At 46.1% G+C, this 22,933-nt stretch overlaps 1 protein-coding gene across 4 annotated transcripts in view; it reads right to left on the bottom strand.

Annotated features, from left to right (window-relative positions):
- xirp2a (xin actin binding repeat containing 2a) overlaps nt 1-22,933 on the bottom strand; it is a 70,423-nt gene that overhangs the window by 27,717 nt on the left and 19,773 nt on the right. For all 4 annotated transcript variants that reach the window (XM_046324440.1, XM_046324439.1, XM_046324441.1 and 1 more), the window contains one exon: nt 15,295-15,415. In XM_046324440.1, coding sequence (XP_046180396.1) covers nt 15,295-15,415 — 121 coding nt within the window. The remainder of the gene's footprint in view (nt 1-15,294; nt 15,416-22,933) is intronic.

The following is a 22,933-nucleotide window of genomic DNA, read 5'->3' as shown; positions in this document are numbered from 1 at the left end:
ACTCAAAATAGCTTGCTTTACTCCAATGTTTAGAAAACAACATAAATGTAAACAAACACTGTAGAGATTCAAAACATGGTTAAATCGAAATATTTGATAGCATGAATTTGAGTGGTTACATTTCTCCAAGCCCATTACTTAGCTTTTTAGCTAAACAGGAGCGGGAGTGTGTTTTGTTATTGTTTCAATTAAGGACTCTATCTTAAGAACACACGTACATTTGGTGACTGGAAACTTGGCCCTTTACGTGACATACAAGAAGTATCATTCAATAATTCATCATTGAACTGACATCATGTCGCAGTCAAAAGGCAATTCCGCCACTTTTCAACCTCATATTCGTCCTCTCCAGCACCAAACCAGTGTTTAAATATAATGGGGTCCAAAATGATTGACACCCTTGATAAAGATGAGCAATAATGACTGTATAAAATAAATCATTCAAATAACTGAGCTATATGGTGTGCTCTAAAAAATAAAAGGTTGAGGTCAAAATGATTGACACCATTGAAGAGTCTTATCAATAAATTCAAAGGTGTAGTATTTGGCTCCGTGTTCCTAGCACACAATGACTCTACAAACCCGTTGGACGCATTTGCATTTAGTTTTGGTTGCGTTTCAGATTATTTTGTGTCTAATAGAAATGCATGGTAAATAATGTATTGTTTCATTTTGAAGTCCCTTTTATGGTAAATACAAATATAATATGTTTCTAAACACGACTTCATTAATGTGAATGCTACAATGATTACAGAAAATTCCTGAATGAATGATTACTAATGATGAGTGAGACAGTTACGGAGTGTCAAAGGTCATACCCCCAAGACATGCTAACCTTCGCTGTTATTGGTAATGGCGAAGAGGTTAGCATGTCTTGGGGATATGGTCTTTGACCCTCTATAACGTTCTCACTAACCTGCAGAAAGAGAAAGGGAGACGGCATGAAAGAGGAGAGTGAACTTTGCCCAACAAGAGATAGCCCCCCCCTTAAGCCATTGACCTTGTGAGAGGTCACGCTAACCACGCTAACTTCTCTCATTCGGGCCATTTATCAAAGACTGATTAGCATTAGCTTGCTCAAGGTACCAATGTGCAGACCCTGATGTATCTTGACATTCTACCCAGGGTACTCCTGGTTCTGTTCAGGAAACCTCCAGGTATTGTATAGCTCACTAAATTCAAAAAGATAGCAGTGATTGTTGTTTTCTGCCCTGCAGTGTGTACCATAGGAGGCTATTGGGAGGAGCTATAGGAGGACGGGCTCATTGTAATGGCTGGAATGGAATTAATGGAACAGTATCAAAGACATGGAAAACACATGCTTGACTCCATTCCATAAATTCCATTCCAGTCATTACAATGATCCCTTCCTTCTATAGCTCCTCCCACCAGCCTCCTCTGGTGGAAAATGTACCCCCAGAGTCAGACATAGCAGTGCACCAACTAAAGAAAAGCCTGCTTATCTCTGCTGTAGGAACCTGTTCCGTGCTGATAATCCCTCTGAAATTGCACATGGATTTCCTGTTCCTGGAGTGTAAACAAATTCGCCCAGAATATCTGATGTCATAGACAACATCCCCTGGCACTTTATCAGCTAGCTAAGGCCTGTAGTCCTTCAAAGGGTTAATAATGAACGCATTTCACAAATTCTGTAAACTTCTTTTGATAAATCATAGTAGATGTGTATGCAAATTCTCTGACAAGGCTTATTTTCAGGTCACTGTTTAGACAATAGATAATCACAGTTTATTCTGTCATGTTTGTCATTTATTATCTTGTCTTGTCCCTGTGCTTCCCATTCTATTCGTTTCCCTCTGCTGGTCTTATTTGGTTCTTTCCCTCCTTCTAGCCCTCTCTCTCCCCCTCCCTCTCTCACTCTCTCGCTCTCTCTTCTCTCTATCGTTCCGTTCCTGCTCCCAGCTGTTCCTATTCCCCTAATCATCATTTAGTCTTCCCACACCTGTTCCCGATCCTTTCCCCTGATTAGAGTCCCTATTTATTCCTTTGTGTTCCGTTCCTGTGCCGTCGGTTCCTTGTTTTGTATTCACCATGCTGTGATTGCGTTTCGCCCTGTCCTGTCGTGTTTTTTGCCGTGATTGTGTATCACCCTGTCCTGTCGTGTTTTGTGCCTTCATCAGACGCTGCGTGTGAGCAGGTGTCTCAGTCGACTACGGCCTGCGCCTACCCGGCGACCTGCAGTCTGTGGCCGCTTCTCCAGTTGTTTTCCCCTCTACAAATCTAGAGGATTTCAGTTATTCCGTTTTGAACATTAATAAACTCTGTTTCTGTTAAGTCGCGTTTGGGTCCTCTTTCACCTGCATGACAGAAGGAACCGACCAAGGAATGGACCCAGCGACTTCAGACGCTGTTTACACTGCCGTCAAGATCCAAGGAGCCATGCTCGGCAGACACGAGCAGGAATTGTCTGCTGCTCGCCATGCCGTGGAGAACCTGGCCGCTCAGGTTTCCGACCTCTCTGGACAGTTCCAGAGTCTACGTCTCGTGCCACCTGTTACTTCCTGGCCTGCCGAGCCTCCAGAACCTAGGGTTAATAACCCACCTTGCTACTCCGGGCAGCCCACTGAGTGCCGCTCCTTTCTCACGCAGTGTGAGATTGTGTTCTCTCTCCAACCCAACACATACTCTAGAGAGAGAGCTCGGGTTGCTTACGTCATTTCACTCCTCACTGGCCGGGCTCGAGAATGGGGCACAGCTATCTGGGAGGCAAGGGCTGTTTGCTCTAACGATTTCCAGAACTTTAAAGAGGAGATGATTCGGGTTTTTGACCGTTCAGTTTTTGGTGGGGAGGCTTCTAGGGCCCTGGCTTCCTTATGCCAAGGTGAACGGTCCATAACGGATTATTCCATTGAGTTTCGCACTCTTGCTGCCTCTAGTGAGTGGAACGAGCCGGCGCTGCTCGCTCGTTTTCTGGAGGGACTCACGCTGTGGTTAAGGATGAGATTCTCTCCCGGGAGGTTCCTTCAGATGTGGACTCTTTGATTGCTCTCGCCATCCGCATAGAACGACGGGTAGATCTTCGTCACCGGGCTCGTGGAAGAGAGCTCGCATCAACGGTGTTTCCCTGCTCCGCATCGCAACCATCTTCCCCCTCTGGCTTTGAGACTGAGCCCATGCAGCTGGGAGGGATTCGCATCTCGAATAAGGAGAGGGAACGGAGGATCACCAACCGCCTGTGCCTCTATTGCGGAGTTGCTGGACATTTTGTTAATTCATGTCCAGTAAGAGGCCAGAGCCCATCAGTAAGCGGAGGGCTACTGGTGAGCGCTACTACTCAGGTCCCTTCATCTAGATCTTGTACTACTATGTCGGTCCATCTACGCTGGACCGGTTCGGGTGCTACATGCAGTGCCTTGATTGACTCTGGGGCTGAGGGTTGTTTCATGGACGAAGCATGGGTTCGGAAACATAACATTCCTTTCAGACCGTTAGACAAGCCTACGCCCATGTTTGCCTTAGATGGTAGTCATCTTCCCAGTATCAAATTTGAGACACTACCTTTAACTCTCACAGTATCTGGTAACCACAGTGAGACTATTTCTTTTTTGATTTTCCGTTCACCGTTTACACCTGTTGTTTTGGGTCATCCCTGGCTAGTATGTCATAATCCTTCTATTAATTGGTCTAGTAATTCTATCCTATCCTGGAACGTTTCTTGTCATGTGAAGTGTTTAATGTCTGCCATCCCTCCCGTTTCTTCTCTCCCTACTTCTCAGGAGGAACCTGGCGATTTGACAGGAGTGCCGGAGGAATATCATGATCTGCGCACGGTCTTCAGTCGGTCCCGAGCCAACTCCCTTCCTCCTCACCGGTCGTATGATTGTAGTATTGATCTCCTTCCAGGGACCACGCCTCCTCGAGGTAGACTATACTCTCTGTCGGCTCCCGAACGTAAGGCTCTCGAGGATTATTTGTCTGTGTCTCTTGACGCCGGTACCATAGTGCCTTCTTCTTCTCCGGCCGGGGCGGGGTTCTTTTTTGTTAAGAAGAAGGACGGTACTCTGCGCCCCTGCGTGGATTATCGAGGGCTGAATGACATAACGGTTAAGAATCGTTATCCGCTTCCCCTTATGTCATCAGCCTTCGAGATTCTGCAGGGAGCCAGGTGCTTTACTAAGTTGGACCTTCGTAACGCTTACCATCTCGTGCGCATCAGAGAGGGGGACGAGTGGAAACGGCGTTTAACACTCCGTTAGGGCATTTTGAGTACCGGGTTCTGCCGTTCGGTCTCGCCAATGCGCCAGCTGTTTTTCAGGCATTAGTTAATGATGTTCTGAGAGACATGCTGAACATTTTTGTTTTTGTCTATCTTGACGATATCCTGATTTTTTCTCCGTCACTCGAGATTCATGTTCAGCACGTTCGACGTGTTCTACAGCGCCTTTTAGAGAATTGTCTCTACGTAAAGGCTGAGAAGTGCTCTTTTCATGTCTCCTCCGTTACTTTTCTCGGTTCCGTTATTTCCGCTGAAGGCATTCAGATGGATTCCGCTAAGGTCCAAGCTGTCAGTGATTGGCCCGTTCCAAGGTCACGTGTCGAGTTGCAGCGCTTTTTAGGTTTCGCTAATTTCTATCGGCGTTTCATTCGTAATTTCGGTCAAGTTGCTGCCCCTCTCACAGCTCTTACTTCTGTCAAGACGTGTTTTAAGTGGTCCGGTTCCGCCCAGGGAGCTTTTGATCTTCTAAAAGAACGTTTTACGTCCGCTCCTATCCTCGTTACTCCTGACGTCACTAGACAATTCATTGTCGAGGTTGACGCTTCAGAGGTAGGCGTGGGAGCCATTCTATCCCAGCGCTTCCAGTCTGACGATAAGGTTCATCCGTGCGCTTATTTTTCTCATCGCCTGTCGCCATCTGAGCGCAACTATGATGTGGGTAACCGTGAACTGCTCGCCATCCGCTTAGCCCTAGGCGAATGGCGACAGTGGTTGGAGGGGGCGACCGTTCCTTTGTCGTTTGGACAGACCATAAGAACCTTGAGTACATCCGTTCTGCCAAACGACTTAATGCCCGTCAAGCTCGTTGGGCGTTGTTTTTCGCTCGTTTCGAGTTTGTGATTTCTTACCGTCCGGGTAGCAAGAACACCAAGCCTGATGCCTTATCCCGTCTGTTTAGTTCTTCTGTGGCTTCTACTGATCCCGAGGGATTCTTCCTTATGGGCGTGTTGTCGGGTTGACAGTCTGGGGAATTGAAAGACAGGTTAAGCAAGCACTCACGCACACTGCGTCGCCGCGCTTGTCCTAGTAACCTCCTTTTCGTTCCTGTTTCCACTCGTCTGGCTGTTCTTCAGTGGGCTCACTCTGCCAAGTTAGCTGGTCATCCCGGTGTTCGAGGCACTCTTGCGTCTATTCGCCAGCGCTTTTGGTGGCCGACTCAGGAGCGTGACACGCGCCGTTTCGTGGCTGCGTGTTCAGACTGCGCGCAGAAGAAGTCTGGTAATTTTTTTTTCTGCTTCTGCTCCTGGTCTTGCTGGGTCTCAGTCTGTTCCCTGCCATCGCATCTCTCCTGTTCTTGTCCCTGCCCTTGCTGTGTCTCAGTCTGTCCCTAGTTCTCATTTTTTTTTTTAGAGTAGTACCCTAGTTTCCCTTTTTATCGTTTTTCGTTACGGTCCTGAGGAGAGGAGTTGGGTTCTTTCTCGGGACGTGCTGGACCGTTTGATCTATGATTTCCTCCGTTGCCGCCAGTGTTCCTCCTCGAGAGCGCCAGGAGGCGCTCGGTGAGTGGGGGGTACTGTCATGTTTGTCATTTATTATCTTGTCTTGTCCCTGTGCTTCCCATTCTATTCGTTTCCCTCTGCTGGTCTTATTTGGTTCTTTCCCTCCTTCTAGCCCTCTCTCTCCCCCCTCCCTCTCTCACTCTCTCGCTCTCTCTTCTCTCTATCGTTCCGTTCCTGCTCCCAGCTGTTCCTATTCCCCTAATCATCATTTAGTCTTCCCACACCTGTTCCCGATCCTTTCCCCTGATTAGAGTCCCTATTTATTCCTTTGTGTTCCGTTCCTGTGCCGTCGGTTCCTTGTTTTGTATTCACCATGCTGTGATTGCGTTTCGCCCTGTCCTGTCGTGTTTTTTGCCGTGATTGTGTATCACCCTGTCCTGTCGTGTTTTGTGCCTTCATCAGACGCTGCGTGTGAGCAGGTGTCTCAGTCGACTACGGCCTGCGCCTACCCGAAGCGACCTGCAGTCTGTGGCCGCTTCTCCAGTTGTTTTCCCCTCTACAAATCTAGAGGATTTCAGTTATTCCGTTTTGAACATTAATAAACTCTGTTTCTGTTAAGTCGCGTTTGGGTCCTCTTTCACCTGCATGACATATTCTGTGTGCTGCCCGTCTAGGTAGAGACTGTTGTCCCTCAAAGCGCCCTAGCCCTCTGGTTCTGTTTGAGTATTGTGCTTAATGGAAGTTAATGGGAGGAAGTTAACTTTTGCCATTTAGAGAAGCCCTAAGAGAAACACTGTGGATCGTTAGGTGTCAATCTTAGTGACTGCAGCTTCGATTTTCCTGAGGCTAAAATCTCCTCCAATAACCTTCATGGGTAAAAAAATCCCCCGAATAAATTGCCTCGTTTAACACAAATTAAGTGGTGCTTCTCTCAATGAAGCATATCCCCTGATATTATAAAATAATATCACTACAATCACTACAACTGTGAATATGACATCCCATTTAAATAATATTATGTTGTTTGGACCCACAGGTGTGGGCTATATGAACCAGACCCAGAATCCACTGGGATATACAAAAGGGAGATATTGTAACCAAGGTTGTTTATTTAAAAGACAAAAGCTTGCTGGTTCGGAGGTGAGGTGAGTGCTTGTTTAAAGCACAAATTGCAGTGTGTCGTTCACAGGTCTTTATTTAACACGGTGGCTTTGGACAAACAGCTCCTCTGTCACTCACTGTGAGCTGGAAATCACATGATGCTGTCACTGACATAACACTGTCAATCGGTCAGCTCTCACAAACCCTCATCACTCACACCAACACCGCTCCGCAAAGGCCACAGTGTCTTCCAACTTTAGCTACCACAGTGATTTAGGGCTGGTTAACTTCACTAGGGTAGGTGGCAGCATTCGAATTTTGATGAAAAGCGTGCCCAAATTAAACTGCCTGCTACTCAGGCCCAGAAGCTAGGATATGCATATAATTAGTCAAATTAATTAGGAAACACCCCAAAGTTTCCAAAACTGTTAAAATAATGTCTGTGAGTATAACAGAACTGATATGGCCGGTGAGAACCTGAGGAAAATCCAACCAGGAAGTACTATTATTTTGAAAGGCTGTTTTTCCATTGAAAGCCTATCCAACATACAAAGACTTAGGACCCAGTTCACGAGCTCTATGGCTTCTTCTACATGTGGTCAGTCTTTAGGCATTGTTTCAGGCTTTTACTCTGAAAAATGAGGGAGATACAGCACTTTAAATCAGTGGCCAGTGGAAATTTCCAGCCATGAGTCCTGAGCCTGATCGGGAATGCGCGTTTCTTGTTTCCCCATTTCTATTGACGAAGCTTTTGACCGGTTGAAATATGATTGATTTTTAAAATAAAATTTTTACCCCCTTTTCTCCACAATTTTCGTGGTATCCAATTGTTAGTAATTACTATCTTGTCTCATCGCTACAACTCCCGTACGGGCTTGGGAGAGACGAAGGTCAAAAACCATGCGTCCTCCGAAAGCCCGCATCCAACCCGGAAGCCAGCCACACCAATGTGTCGGAGGAAACACTGTGCACCTGGCTGCCTTGGTTAGCCACAGGAGTCGCTGTTGCACAATGAGACAAGGATATCCCTACTGGCCAAACCCTCCCTAACCCGGACGACGCTAGGCCAATTGTGCATCGCCCCACGGAACTCCCAGTCGCAGCCGGCTGCGACAGAGCCTGGGCGCAAACCCAGAGTCTCTGGTGGCACAGCTAGCATTGAGATGTAGTGCCCTAAACCACTGCTCCACCCGGGAGGTCGGAGGAGTGGTTTTAAACATTGTTTGGCATTTTTCTACTAACTTTTATTGTACTTTTTTAAACATTTCGCACCTTGAGCATTCGGATTACTGGACAAAACACTCGAACAAAAAGGAGGTTTTTGGTCATAAAGAGGGACATTATGGGAGTGCTGGAGTGCCACCAGATGAAGATCATCAAAGGTAAGTGATTAATTTGAATGCTATTTCTGACTTTTGTGACACCTCTGTCATGTTTGTCATTCATTGTCATGTCTTGTCCCTGTGCTCCCCATGCTATTCGTTTCCCTCTGCTGGTCTTGTTTGGTTCTATCCTTCTCTCTCCCCCTCCCTCTCTCACTCTCTCGCTCTCTCTTCTCTCTGTCGTTCCGTTCCTGCTCCCAGCTGTTCCTATTCCCCTAATCATCATTTAGTCTTTCCACACCTGTTCCCGATCCTTTCCCCTGATTAGACTCCCTATTTATTCCTTTGTGATCCGTTCCTGTTCCGTCGGTTCCTTGTTTTGTATTCCATGCTGTGATTGCGTTTCGCCCTGTCCTGTCGTGTTTTTTTGCCGTGATTGTGTATCACCCTGTCCTGTCGTGTTTTGTGCCTTCTTCAGACGCTGCGTGTGAGCAGGTGTCTCAGTTGACTACGGCCTGCGCCTACCCGAAGCGACCTGCAGTCTGTGGCCGCTTCTCCAGTTGTTTTCCCCTCTACTAATCTAGAGGATTTCAGTTATTCGGTTTTGAACATTAATAAACTCTGTTTCTGTTAAGTCGCGTTTGGGTCCTCCTTCACCTGCATGACAGAAGGAACCGACCAAAGAATGGACCCAGCGACTTCAGACGCTCGTTACACTGCCGTCGAGATCCAAGGAGCCATGCTCGGCAGACACGAGCAGGAATTGTCTGCTGCTCGCCATGCCGTGGAGAACCTGGCCGCTCAGGTTTCCGACCTCTCTGGACAGTTCCAGAGTCTACGTCTCGTGCCACCTGTTACTCCCTGGCCTGCCGAGCCTCCTGAACCCAGGGTTAATAACCCACCTTGCTACTCCGGGCAGCCCACTGAGTGCCGCTCCTTTCTCACGCAGTGTGAGATTGTGTTCTCTCTCCAACCCCACACATACTCTAGAGAGAGAGCTCGGGTTGCTTTCGTCATTTCACTCCTTACTGGCCGGGCTCGAGAATGGGGCACAGCTATCTGGGAGGCAAGGGCTGATTGCTCTAACAGATTCCAGAACTTTAAAGAGGAGATGATTCGGGTTTTTGACCGTTCAGTTTTTGGTGAGGAGGCTTCTAGGGCCCTGGCTTCCTTATGCCAAGGTGAACGGTCCATAACGGATTATTCCATTGAGTTTCGCACTCTTGCTGCCTCTAGTGAGTGGAACGAGCCGGCGCTGCTCGCTCGTTTTCTGGAGGGACTCCACGCAGTGGTTAAGGATGAGATTCTCTCCCGGGAGGTTCCTTCAGATGTGGACTCCTTGATTGCTCTCGCCATCCGCATAGAACGACGGGTAGATCTTCGTCACCGGGCTCGTGGAAGAGAGCTCGCATCAACGGTGTTTCCCTGCTCCGCATCGCAACCATCTCCCTCTGGCTTTGAGACTGAGCCCATGCTGCTGGGAGGGATTCGCATCTCGAATAAGGAGAGGGAACAGAGGATCACCAACCGCCTGTGCCTCTATTGCGGAGTTGCTGGACATTTTGTTATTTCATGTCCAGTAAGAGGCCAGAGCCCATCAGTAAGCGGAGGGCTACTGGTGAGCGCTACTACTCAGGTCCCTTCATCTAGATCTTGTACTACTATGTCGGTCCATCTACGCTGGACCGGTTCGGGTGCTACATGCAGTGCTTTGATTGACTCTGGGGCTGAGGGTTGTTTCATGGACGAAGCATGGGCTCGGAAACATAACATTCCTTTCAGACCGTTAGACAGGCCTACGCCCATGTTTGCCTTAGATGGTAGTCATCTTCCCAGTATCAAATTTGAGACACTACCTTTAACTCTCACAGTATCTGGTAACCACAGTGAGACTATGTCTTTTTGATTTTCCGTTCACCGTTTACACCTGTTGTTTTGGGTCACCCCTGGCTTGTATGTCATAATCCTTCTATTAATTGGTCTAGTAATTCTATCCTATCCTGGAACGTTTCTTGTCATGTGAAGTGTTTAATGTCTGCCATCCCTCCCATTTCTTCTGTTCCTACTTCTCAGGAGGAACCTGGCGATTTGACAGGAGTGCCGGAGGAATATCATGATCTGCGCACGGTCTTCAGTCGGTCCCGAGCCAACTCCCTTCCTCCTCACCGGTCGTATGATTGTAGTATTGATCTCCTTCCGGGGACCACTCCTCCTCGAGGTAGACTATACTCTCTGTCGGCTCCCGAACGTAAGGCTCTCGAGGATTATTTGTCTGTGTCTCTTGACGCCGGTACCATAGTGCCTTCTTCCTCTCCGGCCGGGGCGGGGTTCTTTTTGTTAAGAAGAAGGACGGTACTCTGCGCCCCTGCGTGGATTATCGAGGCTGAATGACATAACGGTTAAGAATCGTTATCCGCTTCCCCTTATGTCATCAGCCTTCGAGATTCTGCAGGGAGCCAGGTGCTTTACTAAGTTGGACCTTCGTAACGCTTACCATCTCGTGCGCATCAGAGAGGGGACGAGTGGAAAACGGCGTTTAATACTCCGTTAGGGCATTTTGAGTACCGGGTTCTGCCGTTCGGTCTCGCCAATGCGCCAGCTGTTTTTCAGGCATTAGTTAATGATGTTCTGAGAGACATGCTGAACATTTTTGTTTTTGTCTATCTTGACGATATCCTGATTTTTTTCTCCGTCACTCGAGATTCATGTTCAGCACGTTCGACGTGTTCTACAGCGCCTTTTAGAGAATTGTCTCTACGTAAAGGCTGAGAAGTGCTCTTTTCATGTCTCCTCCGTTACTTTTCTCGGTTCCGTTATTTCCGCTGAAGGCATTCAGATGGATTCCGCTAAGGTCCAAGCTGTCAGTGATTGGCCCGTTCAAGGTCACGTGTCGAGTTGCAGCGCTTCTTAGGTTTCGCTAATTTCTATCGGCGTTTCATTCGTAATTTCGGTCAAGTTGCTGCCCCTCTCACAGCTCTTACTTCTGTCAAGACGTGTTTTAAGTGGTCCGGTTCCGCCCAGGGAGCTTTTGATCTTCTAAAAGAACGTTTTACGTCCGCTCCTATCCTCGTTACTCCTGACGTCACTAGACAATTCATTGTCGAGGTTGACGCTTCAGAGGTAGGCGTGGGAGCCATTCTATCCCAGCGCTCCCAGTCTGACGATAAGGTTCATCCTTGCGCTTATTTTTCTCATCGCCTGTCGCCATCTGAGCGCAACTATGATGTGGGTAACCGTGAACTGCTCGCCATCCGCTTAGCCCTAGGCGAATGGCGACAGTGGTTGGAGGGGGCGACCGTTCCTTTTGTCGTTTGGACAGACCATAAGAACCTTGAGTACATCCGTTCTGCCAAACGACTTAATGCCCGTCAAGCTCGTTGGGCGTTGTTTTTCGCTCGTTTCGAGTTTGTGATTTCTTACCGTCCGGGTAGCAAGAACACCAAGCCTGATGCCTTATCCCGTCTGTTTAGTTCTTCTGTGGCTTCTACTGATCCCGAGGGGATTCTTCCTTATGGGCGTGTTGTCGGGTTAACAGTCTGGGGAATTGAAAGACAGGTTAAGCAAGCACTCACGCACACTGCGTCGCCGCGCGCTTGTCCTAGTAACCTCCTTTTCGTCCCTGTTTCCACTCGTCTGGCTGTTCTTCAGTGGGCTCACTCTGCCAAGTTAGCGGGTCATCCCGGTGTTCGAGGCACTCTTGCGTCTATTCGCCAGCGCTTTTGGTGGCCGACTCAGGAGCGTGACACGCGCCGTTTCGTGGCTGCCTGTTCGGACTGCGCGCAGACTAAGTCGGGTAACTCTCCTCCTGCCGGTCGTCTCAGACCGCTCCCCATTCCTTCTCGACCATGGTCTCACATTGCCTTAGACTTCATTACCGGTCTGCCTTTGTCTGCGGGGAAGACTGTGATTCTGACGGTTGTCGATAGGTTCTCTAAGGCGGCACATTTCATTCCCCTCGCTAAACTTCCTTCCGCTAAGGAGACGGCACAAATCATTATTGAGAATGTATTCAGAATTCATGGCCTCCCGTTAGACGCCGTTTCAGACAGAGGTCCGCAATTCACGTCACAGTTTTGGAGGGAGTTCTGTCGTTTGATTGGTGCGTCCGTCAGTCTCTCTTCCGGGTTTCATCCCCAGTCTAACGGTCAAGCAGAGAGGGCCAATCAGACGATTGGTCGCATACTACGCAGCCTTTCTTTCAGGAACCCTGCGTCTTGGGCAGAACAGCTCCCCTGGGCAGAATACGCTCACAATTCGCTTCCTTCGTCTGCTACCGGGTTATCTCCGTTTCAGAGTAGTCTGGGTTACCAGCCTCCTCTGTTCTCATCCCAGCTTGCCGAGTCCAGCGTTCCCTCCGCTCAAGCGTTTGTCCAACGTTGTGAGCGCACCTGGAGGAGGGTGAGGTCTGCACTTTGCCGTTACAGGGCACAGACGGTGAGAGCCGCCAATAAACGCAGGATTAAGAGTCCAAGGTATTGTTGCGGCCAGAGAGTGTGGCTTTCCACTCGCAACCTTCCTCTTACGACAGCTTCTCGTAAGTTGACTCCGCGGTTCATTGGTCCGTTCCGTGTCTCCCAGGTCGTCAATCCTGTCGCTGTGCGACTGCTTCTTCCGCGACATCTTCGTCGCGTCCATCCTGTCTTCCATGTCTCCTGTGTTAAGCCCTTTCTTCGCACCCCCGTTCGTCTTCCCTCCCCCCCTCCCGTCCTTGTCGAGAGCGCACCTATTTACAAGGTACATAAGATTATGGACATGCGTTCTCGGGGACGGGGTCACCAATACCTAGTGGATTGGGAGGGTTACGGTCCTGAGGAGAGGAGTTGGGTTCCGTCTCGGGACGTGCTGGACCGTTCGCTCATCGATGATTTCCTCCGTTGCCGCCAGGATTCCTCCTCGAGTGCGCCAGGAGGCGCTCGGTGAGTGGGGGGGTACTGTCATGTTTGTCATTCATTGTCATGTCTTGTCCCTGTGCTCCCCATGCTATTCGTTTCCCTCTGCTGGTCTTGTTTGGTTCTATCCTTCTCTCTCCCCCTCCCTCTCTCACTCTCTCGCTCTCTCTTCTCTCTGTCGTTCCGTTCCTGCTCCCAGCTGTTCCTATTCCCCTAATCATCATTTAGTCTTTCCACACCTGTTCCCGATCCTTTCCCCTGATTAGACTCCCTATTTATTCCTTTGTGATCCGTTCCTGTTCCGTCGGTTCCTTGTTTTGTATTCCATGCTGTGATTGCGTTTCGCCCTGTCCTGTCGTGTTTTTTGCCGTGATTGTGTATCACCCTGTCCTGTCGTGTTTTGTGCCTTCTTCAGACGCTGCGTGTGAGCAGGTGTCTCAGTTGACTACGGCCTGCGCCTACCCGAAGCGACCTGCAGTCTGTGGCCGCTTCTCCAGTTGTTTTCCCCTCTACTAATCTAGAGGATTTCAGTTATTCGGTTTTGAACATTAATAAACTCTGTTTCTGTTAAGTCGCGTTTGGGTCCTCCTTCACCTGCATGACAACCTCTCCTTGGTAGGAAAATGGCTGTATGTTTTTCTGTGGCTAGGTGCAGACCTAACATAATCGCAAAGTGTGCTTTCGCCGTAAAGCATCTTTGAAATCTGACACAGCGGTTGCATTAAGGAGAAGTTTATCTTTATTTGTATGTTTAACACTTGTATCATTTATCAATGTTTATGATAAGTATTTCTGTAATTTGATGTGGCTCTCTGCACTTCACCAGATGTTTGTTTGAGACAATGCATTTCTGAACATAACGCGCCGATGTAAACTGAGATTTTGGGATATAAATATGAACTTTATCGAACAAAACATACATGTATTGTATAACATGAAGTCTTATGAGTGCCATCTGATGAAGATCATCAAAGGTTAGTGATTAATTTAATTGCTATTTCTGACTCTTGCAAGCCCTCTCCTTGGCTGGAAAATGGCTGTATGGTTTTCTGTGACTAGGTGCTGACAAAACATAATCGCATGGTGTGCTTTCGCAGTAAAGCCTTTTTGATATCGGACACTGTGGTTGGATTTACAAGAAGTTTATCTTTAAAATGGTGTATAATACTTTTATGTTTGAGGAATTTTATGGGATTTCTGTTGTTTTGAATTTGGCGCCCTGCAATTTCACTGACTGTTGTCGAGGTGGGACACTAGCGTCCCCCTGGTACCAGAGAGGTGAACCATTTCACATGACCGACATGACATTTGAGAACAAATAAAATAATCTGGAAAATCAACTGCTGTATATAGGTTGTTTCTTAAACCACAACAACAACTAGGAGTAATGACGTGTGTGTGGGGGGAGTGTGTGTGTGTGTGTGTGAGTGAGTGGAGTGAGTGAGTGAGTGAGTGAGTGAGTGAGTGAGTGGGTGAGTGAGTGAAACACACAGTGAGCTTCCAACATGTCCATCATTCCACTGAGCCTTTCCCCACCCACTGTCTCTCTCTCGCTTTCTGTCCCTCCCTCCCTCATTCACACACACACACACACACACACACACACACACACACACACACACACACACACACACACACACACACACACACACACACACACACACACACACACACACACACACACACACACACACACACACACACACACACACACACACACACACACACAGAAGCACCTCAACATAACCCCAATGTCACACACTCAAGCATTATCTCACTCAGGTCATGTCCTCTGCCTTCACACGTGTAAATAATTTAAATGGAGTGAAACAGGGAAATGTGTATTTGTGGATGATTTACCATTACAGAAACATACATCTGAGAACCTTTTTAAATACTGCACCTTTTTGGATGGAGAATACTGCACATTCCCCATGACTACTCTGTACAGACAGTGTTATCAGTTTCAGTGGAAAAGGGAAAACCCACAATGCAGCCACTCAGCAACTTCTCCTATCACAGTAATGGAAACACTGTTTGTGTATCTAGGGTTGTTCATTTTCTACCTCGGATGGTACTCAATTCCCAGAGTTGATTTGATCCCACACAGGACAATACAGTACATTCTCAACACACAAGCTCATTTTCAGATTTCTCTCTCAAACACACGTAACTAATATCACATTCTGTAGCTACTATGTGGATTTGAAGAAATTATTTGAAAGTTGTGAAACCTGATTTCTGATGGAATAAAAGTCCTGGAGGAGGCGGTAAGGCAGTGCCTAATACTACAGTCATGGACTACTTACAGAGGCTGGGTTCTTGAGTTGAGGCCATGTTCTCACCAGGTGATGGGTCGCTCTTCTGGTCCAGCTGGTAGCTACTGGCTGGGGCTCTTCTAGATGTGCTAGACTGTACGGCTCTCACTTCCTGGTTAGGGAAAGAGAGGGAGGGAGGAAGGGAGAGAGAGGAGGGGGAGGTGAGTGTATTATCAGAGGAAGCACCTGTGCTTTCCCAGAAGGGGGTGGAGATTGAGGTACAGGTCATAGCTCAATATGCACACACACACATGACCATACACACACACACACGCACGCACACACACACACACACACACACACACACACACACACACACACACACACACACACACACACACACACACACACACACACACACACACACACACACACACACACACACACACACACACACACACACACACACACACACACACACACACACACACACACACACACACACACAAACACACACACAGTACCAGTCTGAAAAATGATCCACCCAGTGAGTGTTAGGTGTCATTGAACCCCTGGACACCAGTGGAACATTATTGATGGTAGCGAGGATGTCTGTGTCTGTTGACTGGATGGCAAACAAACCTCTGAACTTACAGCGCAAACACTGACGACCTTGACTGGAATGTGCAAAACAGGCATCGACTGGAAAGTTACAGCAAACAAAACACTCCAGTGAATTTTAATTGGCAAACTCTTAGTGTGTGTAGCAGCTTAAGGCTACACCCTTCAATAAGAACTGTAGGTTACACAACTACTGTGTTAGACAAAATGCAATGTTATAATGCCAAATGCTGTTAGTGGCATATCCTCGAGGCATATAATCTTGTGTTTCCTGAAGTGTTTTTTTTTTTATTGGTCAAATGTAGAAACTCGTAGACAAAGCACGCCTCGTTTTCTTGCAAATCAGTACTGTCTGGAACAAACACACATGTGTGTTGTTTTCCAAGAACTATTTGCAAATCAAATGTGTTTCCTGTGGTATTTAATCTACAGCTTCCCAGCGGGACCTGGGGAAGAGTGACAACAAGGAAACAACAACACATGGACACAACAGACAATGCTCCCAAACACCTGCCACAACCAGAGAAACGCACCCGAGACAAATCTAGGACACACACACACAAAGACACCATGTACTTGAAGGGCATGTCCATGAGAGGAACAGCTTGTGCGGTGTGTCGAGGTCACAGGTCCCTAAACAGAGTTAGCCTCTGGTCTGGGTTCTTCGATTGACTGAATGTGGGATTTGGTCCCTCACACTTCAAGCTTTGTCAACAGCAGTACAGCAGTAAACACCATGTAGCTGAACACTCCATTCTGTAAATCCCGAACCACTCCTCTCCTCGGGAACGAGCTCTCTGCCTCCCACTGGATCGTGATACCGTTTCTGTTGACGTCTCCCGTCTTTTAATAACGGTAAGTCTATGGCAGCGCTTGTGTGTTGCTCCGGAGATGTTTAAAAGCGTCGTTAGTGGCAATAGAGCTGATGTTTGAACAGCACTTGTGTGAAGTAGGGATTGACAGTATAGAGAGGACTGTGTGCTAATATCGAGACGAGGGTTCCGTTCAATCTAATCCACAAGGGGATTTTGGAGTTAAATCACCTGTAAATAATAATGGTACACTGCAAACATGTTGGCACACTGAGTTTATTTCACTGTTTAAAAGAATCCAGTTGCACATTGTGTCACAGCAAGCAAGTGGTGTATTCTAATTGATTTCATTGGATATGGCCCGCAGTCATGTTACCGGGCAGACTGGGCTCGATCCCCTCTATGTCTATTCAGCTCTGAGGTCAGATGTCAACAAACAGAGCAGGATGTAGAACACCTTTATCAGTGGAGTGAGCATTTACATCACATAATATAGGCAGCAATTATATGACACATTTCTATACAAAACATGTCATATCTCTACTGTGTATACATATATACACATACTGTAAGTTCATTCAGCAGTATCCTCATGTATTTCCTCACCCATTCCCATTAAAATAGATCAAATGTTTTCTGCTTTTCTCCGCTATCATGCCACAGCATTTCCATTTCTGAAGAGGAATGGGGTCAGAGAAGACACAGACAGGAGGCCATTTCCCAGGGATACTAGTTAGCCAGATCCTATCCTCCATATGTTCCCGTTGGCCCTGCCACAGCTTCCCCGTCAGCTTCCCCGTCAGCCTTCCCATCCAGCCTGGGGAATCACTTCCCCTTACGCTCCCCTTGACAGACTGGCATCATTAATAAAGGTACGTGCTTCAGGAAATCTACCAGCATCAGAGACAATACGCAGGAAAAATAAATGGCCCTTTTAAGGGTGTCTCAGTAATGAAATCAATGCCACCCGTCCATGACATTAATGCTGATGTGACAGCATGCACAGTAAAATGCCGGTCGGACACGTGTCAGGGGAAACCATGGTGATAACATCAGTTTATTATATGGAGCTGCAGATTAGGAGGTGACATCGCGACCTGTTGTTTTCTGTCACCTGGGGGTGCACTCATACACAACCATGCCTATTAAAACCTAGTAAAGTACATCATACAGTAACTATAGGTGATCCCTCTCTCTCGCAGCGCTCTGTGTCCACATAGAAAAGGGAGTTCTGGCTGAGATGACGGACTAGAAGGGGTTTGCTGAGGGAAATGGCAGCTCATATGTGACTGACTCACCACTTGGAGGGATGCTTTGTTTCAAATGATGCACACACATACACACCGCCAAGCCTGATTGCTCCTGGCTAGAAGGTCTAATGTTGTGAAAGCTGCCTTATTGCTTTCCTGGCACAACATGAAGTGACATGAAGATGACTCATCAGGATCCACAGTTGATAGTCAAGACAGAGACATACCAGTAGGCTGTAGGAGGCATCTGCCTTGCTGCTGGTGGAGAACATCTCATGTTTCTTCACTCGCCTTAAATCAATCCAATACTTTGTTAATCAATCCAATGTTCTGAGTTACAGCGTCACAAAACTTGCTTCACCTGAGCACGCACTGTACCTGAACAAGTTTGATTTCACGTTCTCCTCCTCTTTAGTGAAATAACAGCTTTCGTTTCTGGTTTGGAAGCTTTTGCTGAAACAGCAGATACTTCCTGTCTTTGAAGGTCACCCAGAAGCACTTAACAGACTCCAGAGTGTCTCATCCAAACCTTGGCAAGAGCTTCTCTTTCCATCGGAGTTGTTTGTTTGCATCCAATGCCATTAGCTCTCCTCACAGTCCAAAACGTTTGCTGTGAAAAATATTGCACAGTACAATTCTTTGTTGACTCCCCATTATTAGGAAACACAGGCCACTGAGATCCACCCACTTATATTTCAAGCACTCTCAATCCAACACAGTCACAAAAGAGTTGCAGCGAGGATAGAAAGATAGAGATGAGAGCGGGGAGAGCAAGAGACAAAGGGGGATACCTAGCCAGTTTTACAACTGAATGCATTCAACTGTAAGAGATAGTGAAGATAGCTGGCAGTAGAACGTGTCATGACGTTGAAATGGGGGGTAGGTTTATTTTTTATTTATTTTACCTTTATTTTACTAGGCAAGTCAGTTAAGAACAAATTCTTATTCATAAATACCTCTTCCCCCCTTTTTTCCACTCTCTACCATACTGATGTTGCATTTGCAAAACCGTTGGTTAACATAAAGATTCTGGGAACATCAGAAGGTGGGGGGAAATTAACTATATTCTGGTAATCTGACCAATTGAACATATGCGGTGGTACTTAATGAATATAATGTCAGTTCGGTTGTCATCTGAGACATTCTCATCAATGATAAGATGAGATAAACTCTACAGTGGAAAGTCTACACATCAGAGTTATCGGATTCACATGGAATTGTTGTTCAATTTAAATGTTTGAATAGGAAATTATTCGTGATGGGATGAAATGTGATTTTAGCTTCTAAAATGTGAGATTTGGGTTTTCATAAGGTAGGGCTCTGCTCAATCAGTGGCCCACCCCTGTAAAGGGACATGGGCTATAAAACTTTTCAGACACGCCCTCCTCTCCCTTCCTATATAAAGCCTTGACGTCAATATAACCTCCTGTTCCGAGGATGTGGGGACGACGGTCCGATGTCAGAATGGTTCAGATAATAACTACAGAACGAAGCCAACATCAGCGTGAGCTTTGGTTGTGAATGGTATGAACTTTGAACTCTTATTCACTACAGAAGTGATACCTCCTAGCCGTTGAGTTAGCAACAGCCGCTGCAAACGAGGGTTAGGATGGAACAGACAGAGTATCCCGTCTATCACACAACGACGTTACTACAATGTATCCAATTGAGAGACATTCTTCAAAGGACTCGCTTGGGCAACACGACCTTTCATCTACCACCAACCTACCGAAGCGCAGCTCAGAGTAAATATTTATTGTATTTCCTTTTCCAAATGGGCGGTAATTTAGAATGCATAAGATACTGTATTTACGATAGCACAGGTTCACCCCTTGTTCCTCAGTCTTCCCGCTCTTTCACTCAAACCCAGCCCTTTTTTTGTGTAACAAGCTGTCATATCTGTTCCGCCCGCTAGGGACGTTTTCCTTTATGACGTAATTTGTAATCAAGTTATGATTTAATTATGTGTATGTGTAATTGTGTGTGATTAGTTAGGCATTTAGTAAATAAATAATTCAACCCAATTTTGTATTGCTGATTCAACTTGTTAGCCAGGGTTCGTGCAGATAACCAAGAATTTACAACTTTCAGATGAGACTGAATTAAGAGGACGATTAATATTGACTGCTATTGATGTAAAATCTTACTAGGTCTTTAAGAGTTTATTCGGAAGATAACAGCTCTATAAATATTATTTTGTGGTGCCCCGACTCTCTAGTTAATTACATTTACATGATTAGCTCAATCAGGTAATATTAATTACGGAGAAATTATTTTATAGAATAGCATGTCATATCACTTAATCCAGCATAGCCAAAGACACGACAAAAGCCTAAATAGTATATTTGACCTTTCAGTTTCCTTAACAAATCTAAATATTTCAAGCAGACAATTAACAACAATGACAAATGGTTTGAGGCAAAAACCTAAGAAAGAAATTGGGAAACCTGTCCAACCAAAAACATAGAGATCCAGAAAACCAGAGCCTACGCTTTCACTATGGTGAATCACCAAAACAATACAGAAATGCACTATGTAAAAAGAAGAAACAGCACATCAGAATTCAGCTCAATGTAATTGAAGAATCAATAGAATCTAACCACTTCTATTAAAATTGGAACACACAAAACAAACAACATCACAAATAGTTATGTATGCAAACTGAGATGTATGGATAAACCACTTATCCAATCTTTTTGACCCCATAACAAAGAACAAACAGCAAAGACATATAAATGATCAATTAAAAATATTTGAATCAGCTATTAAAGACTACTAGAACTCACTGGATTCTCCAATTACATTGAATTATCTATAGGACAAAATACAAATCCTCCAATCCAAAAAGGCCTGAGGTGTTGATGTTATCCTAAATTAAGTGATAAAATATACAGACCACAAACTCAAATACTTCAACTTGTTAACATCATCCTCACCTCTGGCATCTTCCACAATATTTGGAACCAAGGACTGATCGCCTCAATCCACAAAAGTGGAGACAAATTGAACCCCAATAACTACCATGGGAAATGCGTCAACAGCAACCTTGGGAAAATCCTCTGCATTGTCATTAACAGCAGACTCGTACATTTCCTCAGTGAAAACAATGTACTGAGCAAATGTCGAATGGGCTTTTTACTAAATTACCGTACGACAGAACATGTATTCACCCTGCACACCCTGATTGACAAACAAACAAAACAAAACAAAACAAAGACAAAGTCTTATGTTTTGTTAATTTCTCATGGCATGAAGGTCTGCTATACAGTTATAAATAATCTGATATATAATAATAAAACAGTGTTGGGGGGAAAACATCAAATCCGTCTACACAAACAACAAATGTCCAAAACAACACACATTTCTATCACCACTTCCGCCGAAGTCGGTTCCTCTCCTTGTTCGGGCGGCGCTCGGCAGTTGGCGTTGCATGTCTTCCAGCCATCATCGATCCACTTTACATTTTCCTTTTGTTTTGTCTTGTCTTCCCACACACCTGGTCTCATTTCCCTCATTACATGTTGTGTATTTAACCCTCTGTTTCCCCAATGTCTTTGTGCGGAATTGTTTAGTGTCAGTGCATGTGGACATTTTCTCTGGTGCGCGACGGTTTTTGTACCCATTTGTTTGTTGTTCTGGTTACCGGTGGTTTTATGAATAAAGCTGCTCCATTGATTACCCAGTTTTGCTCTCCTGCGCCTGACTTCCCTGCCGCCTGTTAGACACTCCCTTACAATTTCTTTCCAAAGGGTCGTGAGGTGAGACAGGGATGCAACTTCAGCCCCTCCGTCTTCAACACACACACACACACACACACACACACACACACACACACACACACACACACACACACACACACACACACACACACACACACACACACACACACACACACACACACACACACACACACACACACACACACACACACACACACACACACACACACACACACACACACACACACACAAGAGAATGCGGGCTATGTGCAGACTGCCCCAAAATGTGGTGGAAACTGAGCTGCATTTCCTAACCTCCTGCCAAATGTGTGAGACACACTTTTCTCTCAGATTACACAGATCCACAAAGAATTAGAAAATAAATCCAATTTTGATAAACTCACATATCTGTTGGGTGAAATACGACAGTGTGCCATCACAGCAGCAATATTTGCAACCTGTTGCCACAAGAAAAGGGTGACCAGTGAAGAACATAAATATGGGTTGTATTTACAATGGTGTTTGTTTATTTATTTTATTTTTGTACTTTAAGTATTGGCACATCGTTATAACACTGTACGTAGCCATAATATGATTTTTGAGATCTCTATTCCTTTGAAACCTCTGTAGCATTTCTCTACACTCACATTAACATCTGCTAACCATGTGTATGTGACAAATAACATTTGATTCGATTTGGATATTTACTGTTAATTTCTGATTGCATTCAACTTTTGTTCATTGTCTATTTAATATATGCTTCCCAAGCCAATAAAGCCATTTGAATTGAACTGAGAGAGAGGTAGAGAGAGGGATACAGAGAGAGACAGAAAGGGAGCAAGAGAGAGAAAACAGAAAGTGAGAGAGGAGACATACAGACAGGCACATAGTGGAGAGAAAGAGAGAGGCTGAGTAGAGAGAAAGTGTTGTGATGGAGTGGGCCCAGCTTGGCTGTGGCGTCTCCAAGCAGGTTTGAGATGATTAGGAGCCTCTGTCTCGCTGGGCCAGCTGACACACACAGAGGAGCTAAACAGTACTGTGTGACAGATGGCCAGACGGCCAGACAGACAGGCTGCAGAAGTGTCATATGTTGTATGGGTGGAGAGGACATTCTAGGCACCAGGCTTTATTGTTGTAAACACCTCTCACTCTAACACACTCATCACAACACAGTACATAAAACCCAGAAAAGCCACAGCTACAGTTGGGGGGTTAGTGATGGTGTAACACTCCTCTGAGGCTACTTTACACTGGATTTATGGAGGGTGTAGGAAGTACTCTGAAAAGA

Source organism: Oncorhynchus gorbuscha, linkage group LG23, assembly GCF_021184085.1.
Source record: "Oncorhynchus gorbuscha isolate QuinsamMale2020 ecotype Even-year linkage group LG23, OgorEven_v1.0, whole genome shotgun sequence".
Taxonomy (NCBI): domain Eukaryota; kingdom Metazoa; phylum Chordata; class Actinopteri; order Salmoniformes; family Salmonidae; genus Oncorhynchus; species Oncorhynchus gorbuscha.
Note: the sequence above shows the minus strand (reverse complement) of the source record. Positions and strands in the feature narration are given on the sequence as shown.